Here is a 15,102-nt window from a genome sequence, read left to right as displayed (position 1 = left end):
AGGAAAGAAAAAAAAAAAAAAAAAAAAAAAACTACCAAACATTTCAGACTAGCAGATACCTCAACATCTAGTAAGTACTATCTATTAAATACAATCAATGTGTTAGTCATTCAAAACACAGTAAGAGATAAACCCAGGCCTTCATTTACAATTCCTGTATATGGCCACCAGCTACTCAAGCTGGATTAATGTTATTGACTCAACGTGACCAACCATAAAAACTATGTATGCCAAACATCAGTACATGATACTAACTTAATTACTGCAGTTGGCTGTAAAAGACTGAACCCGTCTTTCTGAATTTATAGGCAGTCATAAATATCTTATTTTGACATAACTAGCTAGGAAAGAAATTGTTGACATACTCTTCTTAATAGTTTTGGTTTGTGGGTGTGGCTGAATTCCTCCAGCTGGAAGTCCGTAAGTGCTGATTCGCTGTACGAGACTTGCTACATTTCCATGCCTTTCCCGTTTGATGGGCAAATTGTCATCCTTGGGTTCTGTCTCTCGCTTAATTTCCTACAAAAAGGGAAATCAGTAAAAGGAAAAATTTAAGTATATCTTATTCAATTTACATTCTTAAACATTTCTAAATCTTTTTAAATGTAATTTAGGCTAGTCTAGAACACACAGTAATCCTCCCTCCTCAGACACCCTTCTCTGTTTCTCAAATGTAAGATGCCAAGACAAACCTTACAGGAATTACTAAATAAATCATGGCATAACTCATTTTAAAGCTTTTGTTGTACTCAGATATATATATATGAAGAATGCAGATCATTTGCCAAGCATGACATTGTATAAGTTTGCATCTTATTAAAACTGGAGAAAAGGTAAAGGAGATTTGCAACCCACCCTCACTAACATACATAAGAAAATCCTGAAACACCAAACAAATAACCCAATAGTTTCAAGTCAAGGGTACACAACTTTTTTCTATAAAGCACTATATACTAAATGTTTATGGCTTCTAGGCCATGCAATCTCTTTCCAAACTGAGTTTTATCATATGTAATTCAAATGCAGTCATATTATTTAAATAATTAACTCAAACTTATTCTAAAAGTACTCATGAACCAAATTGGGCATGATGGTCCACACCTGAAACCCCAGCACTTGGGAGTTAGAGGCAAAAGAATCAGGAGTTCAAGGCCATCTTCCACTATGAGATCACAGTGGGTTCAAAGCCAACATGACTATGTGAGGTCCTATTTCCAAAAACAAAAAGCAAAAACAAAAAAAAAAAAAAAAAAACAGGAGATTTTTTAATACTTTCTTAATTTCCCCCATGCAGTTATAAAAATTTTAGTTAGCAACCTTACAACACTAGTCATACACAAACCAATGACTAGATTCTATCCTATAGTTTTAATTTAGTGGCTCCCTGCTCTAATTCACAGGTGTAGTAAAATGAATGCTGGGCAGGGGTGGCACACACCTTTAAACCCAGTATTCAAGAGACAGAGGCAGGCGGATCTCTGAGTTCAGGCCAACCTAATGAACAAAGCAAGTTTCAGGATAGCCGGGGCTACACACAGAAACTCTCAAAAAAACAAAAGAAACCTGTAAAAAGTATGGATTTTACTAGAACAAACAAAAGACCACATAAACATGAAGCCATGCCATATTCAATGATTAAAAGCTCAGTATGAGAGGCAGCCCTGGAAGTGACCTCAGTCCATGTCCTGTCTTCAGCCTCTGTCCCACCACCCAAAGTTACTAAATGTCAGTCCACCTAACACATTTAGCCAATCAGGGTAACTTCACACAGCAACCACAGGGCCGGTGAGATGGCCAGTGGGTAAAGGCACCAGCCACCTACCCTGACAAGCTGATTTTAACTCTCCGTATTGTACCCACATGGTAGGGAAATAGAACTGACTCCTTCCACTGAGACAAGTGAGTTGGTAACAGGGAGCAAGGTACAGGGAAGGAACACAAAAGACAATGAACAACCTGACTGGAAAACAACACGGCGCAAAACTTCTGAGAAGCAAAGGTGGCACTACATACTGCTGAGGCATGACAATGAAGAGGCCTTAAGAGTCATAGAGACTAAGAGCAACTAGGCTGGAAGGCTGATGATCCAAGGCTCTGAAATATACTACCAATAAGGTGGGACAATGCTCAAACACTTCCATAATGCAAGGGGGCAGCATGTGCAGTATGCCAACAAGCTTACGGCAAACAGGTGCTGGAAGAACTCAGGCATTACCCCGGCCTGCCCCTGTCACCTGGCAGAATGCACGCAGGCAGTACCCTGGTCAGCCCAGGGTTCCATGACTAGTGTGCAAGCAGGTGCAAAGGACCCTTTAAAAGTCAGACCCCGCCCACACACACTTATGCTCTCTTTGCCCTTTCCAGCTCTTCTCTCTCTCTCCTTTTCCGCTCCCAGTGTCTCTATGTCTCTTTTCCCTTCCCCCTCACTCCCCTTTCTAAATAAACTTCTCACTCAAGCTCTGGCTGTCTGGCGTGTTATTCCCTCTGCCTCGGTCACCCTCGCCTGGTGGTCTCCCATGTGGGAACCCCCTCCAGTTTTATCCTAAAACTATAACAAAAGAATAACAGGTGCAACTGGTGATGAATGTTCCAAATCAATGACAGAGCAGACAAATTTAGAAAGATTCAGAAAATATTCAAAATATTGAGAAACTTGAAAATTCATCAGCTCCAACTCAGATAAGATGATACCCAAGTTCCTGGCTTGAGCAACTATCAGATGATGATACTGCCGTTCACTAAGCCGCAATCTCTGGTCATTGCTTATTCTCACCCCTGGACAGAGATCCACTTCCAGCTTCAATCACCTCTAGCTATCGTCTGTACTACATGTGTCTTGTTTGAATTCTTTTAACAGAGATCACGAGAACTAGGTAGCTAAGGAAAGACCAAGGTACATTATTTTAGTGTCCCCATCAAGTGCAACTGAATTTCTTCATCTTCATCACAGTTAAGTCCTAGAGGTCCCTACTAGGGTTGCCATCATGGGATTCCCTGCTCTGTTATACTTAAAGGCTTCCTCAATGTAGACACTTCTCTTAGATACAGGATCTCACTTTCTTTATTTTCAGGACAATATGCCTGAGGCATCTTAGTCCACTTCCACCCTGTTATATGCACAGAACCAAACTCAGATGCCTTTTTCAAAATGGAATGGCTATGCTCATAAAATGTATTTTGTATATCCCTACTGCCATGAGTTTCCTATATCAGATTAAAGCGCTAACAATAGACACAAACAGTAGGTTCTTCTGATTTTAAATCATCTCTTTTTCATAATATACTAGCTAAAATATCCCTTGTGGGCATTAGCCTTTAATACAATGTAGCCAGGATATGCAACTGTTTCTTTTTGGGTTTCCTCCATATCTCTCAAGAGACTGGGGGGGATGCTCTGTATCTGAGAGAGACAAGCATACCTTTCTTTACTATGAACAAAAATTATAAAGGTAAAACCTGATTCCCAACAGCTAGAAGCAACTCCAGAATAGGGTAATACATGCTATATCTGATTCCCATGCTCAGAAGCAAACAGGCAATGCCCCAGTTGTTCACTCCATTTTAGTAAGGCTCAAACAGAAGGATGCCTTCTTTATGACCTCCTGTATTTAAGTGGACAATTCCTCTTCAGTTCCTATTGATTCCTCCCAGACACAGCCTTCATAATTTGGATAAATTTGAACCCAAAGCCTTGACAGGAGTTAACTTGACCTGTGACCCTTTCATACCTCTCTTGTGATTTAGGGCTGAGATCTCCCAGTGTAAATTCTTCCTGCTCTTCAGCTTAGTTCCTAGCACCCAAGTCAGGTGGCTCTCAACTGCCAACTCCCCAGGGATCTGACTCCCTCTTCTGGCCTCTGTGGGCAATGCATATGCACACATATACACATAAATAAAAATGAAATTTAAGTTGGGCACTAGTGGCTCAGGACTTTGATCCCAGCACTCAGGAGGCAGAGGCAGGAGAATCTCTGAGTTTAAGGCCAGCCAGGTCTATAGAGTGAGTTCCAGGATAGCAGGGGTTACACAGAGAATCCTCACAGTTATTTTGAGGTCTTGATTCCTTTATTCCTATTACTATTATTAGCGTGTGTGTGCATACATCACATGATGTCATGAGACATGAGCAGAGGTCAGAGGATAACTTGCATGGGTCGGTTCTCTCTTTTCCCTCTGCTGAGGAAGGGTCACTCTTGTTTCTGACAGGCTAGCTGGCCTGCCCACAACTTTCCAGATAATTCTCCTACCTCCAGCTCCCATTTCCCTATTGGCATGCTGTGATTACAGATACAAGCAACCTAACCCATCTTTTTTACATGAGTTCAAGGATCAAACCCAGGTTGTTGGTTTTCTACAAGAAGCACTTTTAACCACTGAGCCATCCCTCTCGCCTGGGTCTCACCTCCTGAGGAAAGGCTGCAGCCAGTTAGGTATTAGCAGGTTTAGCTGTCACTAAGGTTAGACTACTCCCTCATAATCAGCAGCCTATAAAACCAAGGACTCAAACTGCAGTACTATAATTATTGGTCAAATGAATGGGATCTGAAACAGCAGTGGCCCTTGGTGAAAACAGAACACTCTGACCTACATACATCATGAATAAATAGTTAACACTAAAAACTAAGTACTGAGATTACTATCTCCAAGAAGGCTTTCTAGTAACAAAGACATACCATTGCCTCCTCCTATGTCAATCCATTAGAGCACTCAAGAGGCAGGGGCAGGTGGATCTCTGTGAGTTCAAGGCCAGCCTGGTCTACATAGTAAGTACCAGGACAGCCAGAGCTATATAGTGGGACACTGTCTCAAATATAAAAAGAATAACTTCATCCAAGCATGGTGGCATGCCTTTAAATCCTAGAAATGGGGAGGGAGGCAGAAGTAGGCAAATCTGTGATTTCAAGGTCAGCCAAGTCTACACAGTAAAACCCCATCTCAAGAAGGAAAAAAGCAAATCCAAATGGGGCCTGTCAACCATAGGAACAAGAAAACACTTGTTTTATATAACTTTAGAAATGGTATAAAGCCAGCCTAAAATGTAGGTGGACACACAGTCTCCTTGGCCACTGTCCATTCTTACCCCTTCAATGGTCTCTTGGGTCACTGTCTAATACTTTCCGTACCTTTTACATACACACACACAAAGGGGGGGGGGGGGTGGGAACACACCAAGAGAAGAAAATACACAGCAGAAAGTATTTGCAATGATGTATCTGGTAAATCCGAGAGAAAAGCAACAACAACAACAAAACCCAATGGAAGAATTGCGGGACAATTCTAAAACAGTAGCTCAACATGCAACCCAACTGAAAGCTATTACCTATGGCTTAAAGAAGAGAAAGGATGGGCAGATAGATACATACACGCATACAAGCATAAACTAGCACAAAGATCAACACTGCACTACTGTACAGCAGGTTAGCAATCAATAGTAAAATCTGTTACAGATGCATCTATACCTGTGCTTTTCTACATGTCAAGAGTAAACCTTTTAAAGTATTTTTATTTTAAACATGTATGGATTTCTTGACATATATAGTTAATTCTGAGAAGCAAAAGCAAGAAGTTAAACTGAAAATACTTACCTTAACAAAATTGTCAGGGAACATCCCTCTTCTCCCGTTTAGTTCTCCTTCTAGCCATCCTTCTTCCTGGAGTTTTTTCACATTTCTGATGATTTCCCCAACTCGAATGGTTAACTCATCATCATGTATAGCATCATAGTCATACTCCACAATATAGTCAACTAAAACAGGAAAAGACAAATGTCTAAAATCTATTTTGCAAAATTTCTAAAACCATATTAATAAGTGTTCACCTACAGAATCTGTATAGCAACAACTAATACTGAAAAGATATAAGGCTTGTCTCAGTGATTTAAATATTTGATCACATCAACAGTCCTTGGTCATCTAAATATAATACATTTTTAAGTGAGAGCCTCAAGAGAAACAAAATGTACATTCATTACATATTGCATTCTTACAGTTGAGCTTTGTGGCAGTGTGAAGTGGCCCCAAGATCTCACACATAAAGCCACCCTTATGTTCCCATTGTCATAAAATTCCTTCTTGAGCGTGACCTATGATCACCTTGTAACCAACAGACTATGACAAAGATGATAAACTGTATGGAATGAAATAATACCATAATGGCCATGTTGCTTCTCACTTACAGGCTTTGAAGACACAAGCCACTACATTAGTATGCTGGCTAGGGTGGGCCACAAGCAAACAACGGAAACAGACCTCTGGCTAAGGCCCACACTATAATAAAGCAAAGAACCTGAATAATATCAATGATCACAGGAGTTTAGAAACAGTCCATCCACAGGACCCAACCCTGTGAACACCCTTACTGCAGCCTTACAGAGGACCCAGACAGCACTGTGTCCAGACTCAAAAGCCACAGAAACTATGCAATATTTCTTTTTTTCTTTTTTTAATTATGTGGTAGGAAGAAGATACACATGTGAGTGTGCATGCATGTGGAATCTAAAAGAGGGTATCAGATCCTCTGGGGCAGGGGTGATGTGGGATTGAGAGCTGCTGGATGTGGGTGCTGGGATCCGAGCTTGGCTGTGCAAAAGCAGCAGTACATATTCTTAACCACTGAGCCAATCTCTGCAGCTCCTGCCCCACAATGTTTCAAAAATGCTACCTTGTATCAACAGTATTAGAGAACAAATGAAAAGCAAAAAATAATACTGCCTGCTCTAACTACAGGATTTCTGGTCACAGACACTGTAGAGGTACATTTTATCAAGTTCAATTTTAAAAGGCAGAACAGATTCCCTATGTAAGAGGACAGATTACCAGCTATACCCATTATCTTTTCTTCCGCCTACAACCATAAGGAAAAATAAAAAACATTTCAACCAAAAATATTAAAGTAAAAAAGTACACTTTAAATCAACAGCCACAACACCCCTCTCAGTTCTTACAGATTCTTAATTTTGTTCAGATAGTCTGAACCCCTGGGTTTATGAACAAAGCTTCTTGCAGCCCAGGTTAGATCAGAACTTCTCAAGCACTAACTGTAACCAAGTAGTCTGGGAAATCTTAATTAAAGGCTGACAGATTAAAACTGAGATATCTAAATTGTTGGTAAGAGGCAAAAGTGTAGAGATAATTATTTCATAATCATTCTAATTCCACCCAATCACATTCAGAAATCTGATTTTCCTTCTCATTTGACCTAAAAAGCAAAAACACAGAGCTAGGACATAGTGTCTGGTTATTATGCAGGAGCTTCTGCTTCAATCACAAACACACATCTTCAAAACACAGGGCCAGGCATGGTGATACATGCATATATATCTACCACCAGGACACTGAGGCAAGGGGACCATGACCCTGAGGCCAGCCTGCACCACACAGGGAAATTTTATCTAAAACAAATACAGGAAGTAACACCCAAACTGCTCCAGTCTCAGGTAAAGAAAACCACAGATATGCTTAGGGCAGAAAGCAGACAAGACTCCAAGCAGATTTATCAAGCTGCTACCCTAACCAAGCCCAACTGCAATACCCCAGATTAGTTATATGAAGTAATTTCTTTGTTTGTTGTTTTATTGTTTTCTCAAGACAGACTTTCATGTATAACCGCTTCTGGAACTCACTTTGTAGATCAGGTTGGCCTCAAACTCACAGAGATAAAGGCCTCTGCCTCCAGCACCCAGTGAAGTCATGTTTTATTTCGTTTGGAAGTGAACCTTTCAGAATTTCTACTAGAGGTGAAGATATGGTTAAGAGAGCCAGCAGAACTGATAAAGCCAGGAAACTTAAAGCTGCCCACTTTTAAAACTAATTGATTACTTCAAAACTAATAAATAAATAAATAAATAAATAAAAGTAAATTATTTAGATCTGCAGAAATGTTCTACTGGGTTGCTCAGGAGCACCTGAGTTCAAACCTCCAGCAACTGGGAGGGAGGGAGGGAGGGAGGGAAGGAGGGAGGGAGGGAGGAAAAAGAAGAAAGTAAGGAAGCAGGCAGTGTGGCAGCCTCCTTCCAGGTTCAGTTAGAAATCTTGTCTGGAGAATAAAGGATGCCAAAGGGCATCTAACACCCTGCTCTCACCACCACCCCAAGTACCTCCACACCCCACATACATCACACATACATTAAAAAATAACTGGAAGTAAACTAAATTTAAAAATATATCAACTAAGTTTTGTCTTCAAGTTTATAATATTGGCAATGCTTTAAACTTAAAATTACATGAATACTTGTCAAAAATATGACAAATCCAAGAAAACATTCAAAATAAAGAAGACAAGCACAGGACTTTTGTTTGGATCCAGGACATTCGGGAGGGAGGGAGGGAGGTACTTCAAAAACAGAAGGATCTCTGTCAAATGAGTAAGTTTCAGGTTCAGTGAAAAGCCCTATCAGAAATTAAGGTAGAGAACAGCCGAGAAAGACACTCAACACTTAGCCTCCATATACATATATAATATATATTCTCCACATATATAGCCCCCATATATATAGCCTCCATGTTACATATATACACACACACATATGTGTGTGTATATACATATATATATATATATATATATATATATATATATATCCTCCATATATATAGCTTCGACATATAGGTCTGTGTGTGTGTGTGTGTGTGTGCATTCCATAGACATACACACAGAAAATTAATATAATACAGAAAAAGGAGATTATAGAATCCCCCACCTTACATATCACTCCCCCCCAAGACACCCATATAGGGAGCTACAATTGAAAGAGCAGCAAAATGTAGATTCCATCTTACACCCAGTGAAAGACTAAAACATAATTTTATGATCATAGAATACTATCCTCCATCACCTTTTATAGCTACACTGACACTCTAGTAACAATGAACTATAACTGAAAGAATCAAAAGATGCACATTCTATCTGAGCATTTAGATATACTCAAAGACAAGCTGGGAGACAAAACTAAGACACTAGGGGAATCTGAACTGTTTGGGACCTACTTGAGCAATCATTAAAACAGTTTACAGTTACAAGTCCAAACCAGGTAAAAACACAAGCCTCAAACTAAAGACTATGGTGCTATTTCTAAGCCTAAACACATGTTCCTTAACAACACTATAAAACACAAAACTGACTAGTATTGTTTAATGTTACTGTATCCATTAGATTCTACAAAATTAGATCCATGTAAAAATATTAATCAAAAGTCACCAGTATCATCCCTAAAGCCCCTGTTAGCAGTTATCAATTATTAAATTCAGAAATGATAAAAGCAGCATTTCTTATATATTTTCAGAAGTAAGTAGTATTTTTTTTTTTTTCTATTTGGGGTGTGTGTGTGTATGTATCTGTCTGTCTGTTTTGAAAGAGGATCACACACTACAGCTCAGACTGTCCTGAAACTATGGAACACTGGCTGTCCCCATACTTCCAGCTATCCTGAGTGCTAGATTTAAAAACATGATCCACTATGCCTACGTTCTAGATGTGCATTTATCTCTTTATTTAGATACAGGGCCCTACTTATTCAAGGTGAGCCTCCACTTCCAATATTGGGGTTGCAAGCAGGAGACAAGTGTTGGGATCCCAGGTGTGCACCACCACACCCTAAAAATGTATCTAGTCTTATGCACTGAACACAAGGTTTCGTACATAACAGGCAAAGATTCTATCAGTTAAGCTACATCCCCAGCTCTAGTCACTCTTAAGATACCAAAAGCAAGGGCACATAAAATCTACCAGGTGAATTGGTTACTTTTTCTATTGCTGTGAGAAACATGCTCAAAAGCATTTCATAAAATTCAGTGTGCAGCAATAGAAGACATGGCAACTCACATCACAGTATACAGGACACTGACAAAATGCCAGCAACAAGATAAACTCAAGGACATACCCCAGTGCTACTTCCTCCAACCAAACCTCACCTCCTAGTTTCAACAAGCTCCCCCAGTCAGATCAAGCAAACAAAACAAGAGCTTAAGGGGACAGTTCAGACTCCAACTGTAACCCCTTCCTCCTCTTCCTGCTCAAGTACTATGTAAAGGTGTACACTATGTATACTCCAACCACATTTCTCAGGACATTTCATCAGTTAATGTTTTCATAGTAGTCTATCCCTTCTAATATTACATATCAATTGGTGACATACCCACAAAAACAACCTCAAAACTTAAAAATTACTTTGACCTAACAAGGACTAATTACTTATAGTTACAACTATTAGCAAAGAACTTGTCATATGCATATAATCAATTCCTTCTCCCAAAATAACACACAAAACTCATACTAGGAAAAATCAAGTTGGAATATGCATTAAGTTTCTACATTCCTTGCTTAGGGTTTCTGTTTGTTTCTTTTTACTTACTCCTCCCACTATCACACCCCAACCCCAGACATATAGGGTCTGGCTTCATAACCCAAACTGGCCTCAAATTCATAGCAATCTTGCCTAATCTCCCTAGTACTGAGATTACAGGTATGGACACCACATCTACCTCTTAATTCCTCAATTTCAATTCTTAACTTCAAGAAAATACTAGAAATAATAGTATTAATCTTCTTTCAAGTCAGACCAAAATCATACCATATAAATTGTTCATTGAAGTTGTATTGAACTCAGAGAGAGGGAGGGAGGGAGGGAGGGAGGGAGGGAGGGAGGGAGGGAGGGAGGGAGGGAGGGAGGGATGCCACTACTTAGAAGGATTAGAAGATGTTGCCTTGTTGGAATAGGTGTTGTGTTGCTGAAGGAAGCAGGGCACTGGAGGTGGGCTTTAATGTTTCAAAAGCCCAACCCTGGCACAGTGACTCTCTCTCTTCCTGCTGCCTGTGGATCCAGATGTAGAACTCACTCTCAACTTCTCCAGCACCATGTCTGCCTGCACAATGCCATACTCCCCCACCATGACATTAAGGGACTACATCTCTGAAAACCTAAGTAAGCCCCAACTAAATGTTTTCCTTTTAAGAGCTGTCATGGTCTCTTCACTGGAAAAGAACACTAAGACAGATGCAATGTGTAATACAGTGTATTTGTTAAAAAGTATCTTAAAAGAAAGGAGTTTCTCAAACACTTCCACAGTGTATGGTATCCATCCACAATTTCTAGGAAAGTTAATTTTGTTTGGAATGCTTCTGTTTCTGTATTGAGAAAGGGACTCATTCAGTTGCTCAGCCTGGTCTCCTAAGCTTTCAGAGTAGCTGAGGTGACAGGTTTCAGAGTGCCATTGTGCCTAGCTAAGCTTCTTTATTTGCATATAATAAAGTAGTTGTTTCAATCTTACTATTTTCTTTGCTTAACTCAACATTTCCTCCCTTTCGTAAAATGGTTTAAATGTTTAAGGCATACTTTCAAACCAGACCAATGCAAGTCACAGCCTGACCCCCCCATATCCTGTATCTAACCTCGGGTAAGCAACAATCTCTATACTTCTAAAAACTGAAATCACCAATATTTTTACTCTTGTGGACATTAAAAGCTCAATGCAATACCTAACATGGTAAACATACTTCAAATATGAATAACTGGCAAAAATACCACAAGAGAACAAGTTTAACTTAGGAAAACATAGGAATTTGCTATAAAAGTTCACTCATTTTCTAGGCAGTTTTTTTTTTTTTAATTAAGTTATACAGACAAATGCAAACACTTGTAACATCAGATGCATGGATCATGAAAATTTCTGAAACAATCGTTTTTATTTCTTCATATTTCTAGGCATCCTTCAAAAATACTTTTTAAAAAAGAAACTAAATTCTTTGATGAAAAGAGCAAGGAATCATGTTTTATAATGCCTGGCATAATACATAATCAATAGCTATGCATAGCACTGAACTGAAATATATTGCATGGAATTTTAAAGTCTCATTTCAAATTTGTTAACTGTGATTGCCAGTCAATTATTTTTCATATACAATAAAACATGTATAATCATGTTCAACCTTCATTCAGCAAATATTTACCTGGTAATTCCTTTAAAAGACTTAATCTAAGCATACTTAGGAGACATCTAAGAAAAAGAACAAAGTTCTCTGAACTCCTGATGAGTCAAAAACAAAGACTAGAGATATAATTCAGAGGTTAAGAGCCTGGGGTTCAATCCTCAGCACCAAGAAATAAAGAGGAGACAATAAAAAGAAATTCCAGCCAGGCTGTGGTGGCGATCACCTTTGATCCCAGTACTTGAGACAAGCGATCTCTGTGAGTTTGAGGCCAGCCTGGTCTACAGAGTGAGTTCCATGACAGGCTCCAAAGCTACACAGAGCAAGCCTGTCTCCAAAAAAAAAAAAATCCAAAACAAGTTACAATCTGGATGAACTTAGTAGGATTAGATCAAGAATGTCTACAACCTAAATAGCTCCCAAGGAAAGAATAAGCTGTTTACCCTACAGTACCGAGAGTTCAAGCAGTGAACAGGCCTGCCCAGTTTCAGGCCTTGGTCTTGAATTAACTGCTGTTGCATTGTTTCCCCCAACTATAATAACAAGGCCAAGGGAATGGCTCAACGAGCATAGGTGCCTGCCACCAATTCTGATGACCCGAGTTCAATCCCTAGGACCCATCCAGTAGAGGAAAGATACACTGTGACACATGCATACTCCCACACACGTACACACACAAAATAAATATAAAAAATGTTTTTCAAGGATTAATAACAGTACTCAAAATGAATAGATTTGTGAGAATTAAAGGATACATAGAAAAGAGCTTTAAGATGTATCTAAAACAGAAATACCTAATAAACAATCACTAAATCACAAACACATTCTAGAGTACAAGCATTTTGTCCATTTTTTTTTTTTTTTTTTTCCCAGACAGATTCCTGTAACCCAGACTCGCTGTGAACTCCACACAGGCAAAAAATAACCATGAATTTCTGATCCTCCTGTTCACCTCCTGAGGACTGGGATTACAGGCATTCCATATGCAGTGGGAGGGGATTGGAAATTTCTAGCAACTGAACTACATCTGTCTGCAATGATAAAGACAAAGGTTTCAAATCATATTTGATGAATTTAACCAAAGCATTTACTGTTGGGATAATAGTAATAATTATTACTCTGAGAAAAAAAAATTAGTATACTAAGACTGGTTAAAAAGAACTAGCACAAGCCAAGCATTGGGTGGTGCATGCCTTTGACCCTGCACTCGGGAGGATCTCTATGAGTTTGAGACCAGCCTGGTCTACAGACTGAGTTCCAGAACAGCCAGGGCTATACAGAGAAACCCTGTCTCGAAAAACCAAAAAAAAGGAAAAGAACTAGCATTAGCAAAAATTAATTAAGAAATTATTAAAGCACAAACTGCTATTTAAAGTTCTTCAAAACTCTTATCAGATTACAAGTGTCACTGAAAAAGTCCCTGAAAAAAGTCGCAGTTGGGTCATGCCTGTAATCAGCACTCAGGAGGCTGAGATGGACCACAAAAAGCGGGAGAGCAGCCTGAACTAGAGTAAGTTCTAGGCCAGTCTACACAACAGTGTAAGAACCTGTCTCAAAATACACATACATACCATGAAGACATAGGTCCTTTTCTCAAACAATTCCATCACAAAGGTTCACAAAATATTTTGCATATAAAATCTGATGGCCTTGTGCCAGCCAGACGTCTCAATAGATTTAAAAAAAGGCACTTGCCTCAAAAAAGCATGGTGACCTGAGTTCACATGTATCTTGTGACCTGATGACATATGTGTACCCATGACCACACACAAAAGAAGAAAAAAAAAAAAAAAAAAAAAACACTGATGGACTATGAAATGTGTCCCCATGTCACTTTTTCAGAACCTTATTACATTCCTATAAACTAAATTACTTCCTTATGAGGTTTTCACCAACATTTTTCAGTTATTACTGAAATATTTCTCTTAGGCCTTCCTTTTGAGAGGCCTAGCCTGGAATTTGTGACGTGCCTAAGCTAAACTCCAGCTCACAATCTTCTTGCCATATCTCCTGAAGGCCGGATTGTAGAGTACACTACCATGCCGGCTCTATGATGATATTTTAAATGTAGCTACTGGCCAAGCATGGTGACACACAGTTTGAAACCTCAGACTCGGCACTTAGGGACTAATCGCCACAGAGGTGGATCTCTGTGAGTTTGAGACCAGCCTGATCTACACAGCAAGTTCCAGGCCAGACAAGGTTATTTAGTAAGACCCTTTCTCAGATGGATGGATGGATGGATGGATGGATGGATGGATGGATGGATGGATGGATGGATGGATGGATGGGTAGATGATACATACATACGTACATATGTACGTACGTACATAGATAGGTAGGTAGACAGACAGACAGATGAGGCTTCCTGCTCGGGTGGTGGTAGTCTATATGATAATCCCAACACCTGAAAAGCATAAGCAGGAGCATCATATGTTAAGGCCAGCCTGGGCTGCGCTACACAGCCAATCCTAGGGCAGACAGCCTGGGGAGGGAAGAAAAGAAATTATACTCTAAAGTATTACCAAATACTAAAGTATTACCAAATACAGTATTATTAAGCTAAACCACAATTATAAATAGCAATCTAAATGTTGTTTAGAAGCTTTAAATATACTATTATTATGCCTCTTAGCTGTGATTCACAACCTCAAAGTCTTATAATTCAAAGTGCAAATCAAAAAATATGTGGTAACAACAAGAGGTCTCTGAACACAACGACCAAAGATTAACTCAAAACCAAACAAAATGAATCTAGGACACTTCTGGTGGCACTCACCCGTGCTATATGGCACATCTTCAATGAACCTTCTAAATACATACCATGCTCGCGTTACACTGCACATGCCCCATGCCAGGCAACACTAACTAACACTACCTGAACACTGCTCAGACTCAAGAACGAGCACTCTTATTTTTATGAACTACAGTGTTTACTGTATAAGGTTTGTGTCCCTTATAGAAACAAGACAGTTTAATTACAGAAAACAAAAGACTACTATCACTCTTCAGTGCATGAGTACCAAGTAAGTATACCACTGGATTGAATTGGATTACAATGTCTGACCTGAGGAGTGCTCTTTAAACTATTAACTGCATTTAATTAAAAACAAACAAACAGAAAAAAAATGCATGTCATCTTTGGATTAGGATAGAATTTCCAACAGTTTCTTTCATGGCTCT

The 15,102-nt window shown here is 39.3% G+C and overlaps 1 protein-coding gene across 1 annotated transcript in view; it reads right to left on the bottom strand.

The window, feature by feature from the left end:
- Positions 1 to 15,102, bottom strand: part of Cd2ap (CD2 associated protein) — a 64,087-nt gene that overhangs the window by 37,185 nt on the left and 11,800 nt on the right. The window contains exons 2-3 of the mRNA XM_051204346.1: positions 5,586 to 5,746; positions 366 to 519 (exon numbers count right to left, since the gene is read on the bottom strand). Of these exons, the coding sequence (XP_051060303.1) occupies positions 366 to 519; positions 5,586 to 5,746 (315 nt within the window). The remainder of the gene's footprint in view (positions 1 to 365; positions 520 to 5,585; positions 5,747 to 15,102) is intronic.

This window comes from Phodopus roborovskii, unplaced genomic scaffold (genome assembly GCF_943737965.1).
Source record: "Phodopus roborovskii unplaced genomic scaffold, PHOROB, whole genome shotgun sequence".
NCBI classification, from domain to species: domain Eukaryota; kingdom Metazoa; phylum Chordata; class Mammalia; order Rodentia; family Cricetidae; genus Phodopus; species Phodopus roborovskii.
Note: the sequence above shows the minus strand (reverse complement) of the source record. Positions and strands in the feature narration are given on the sequence as shown.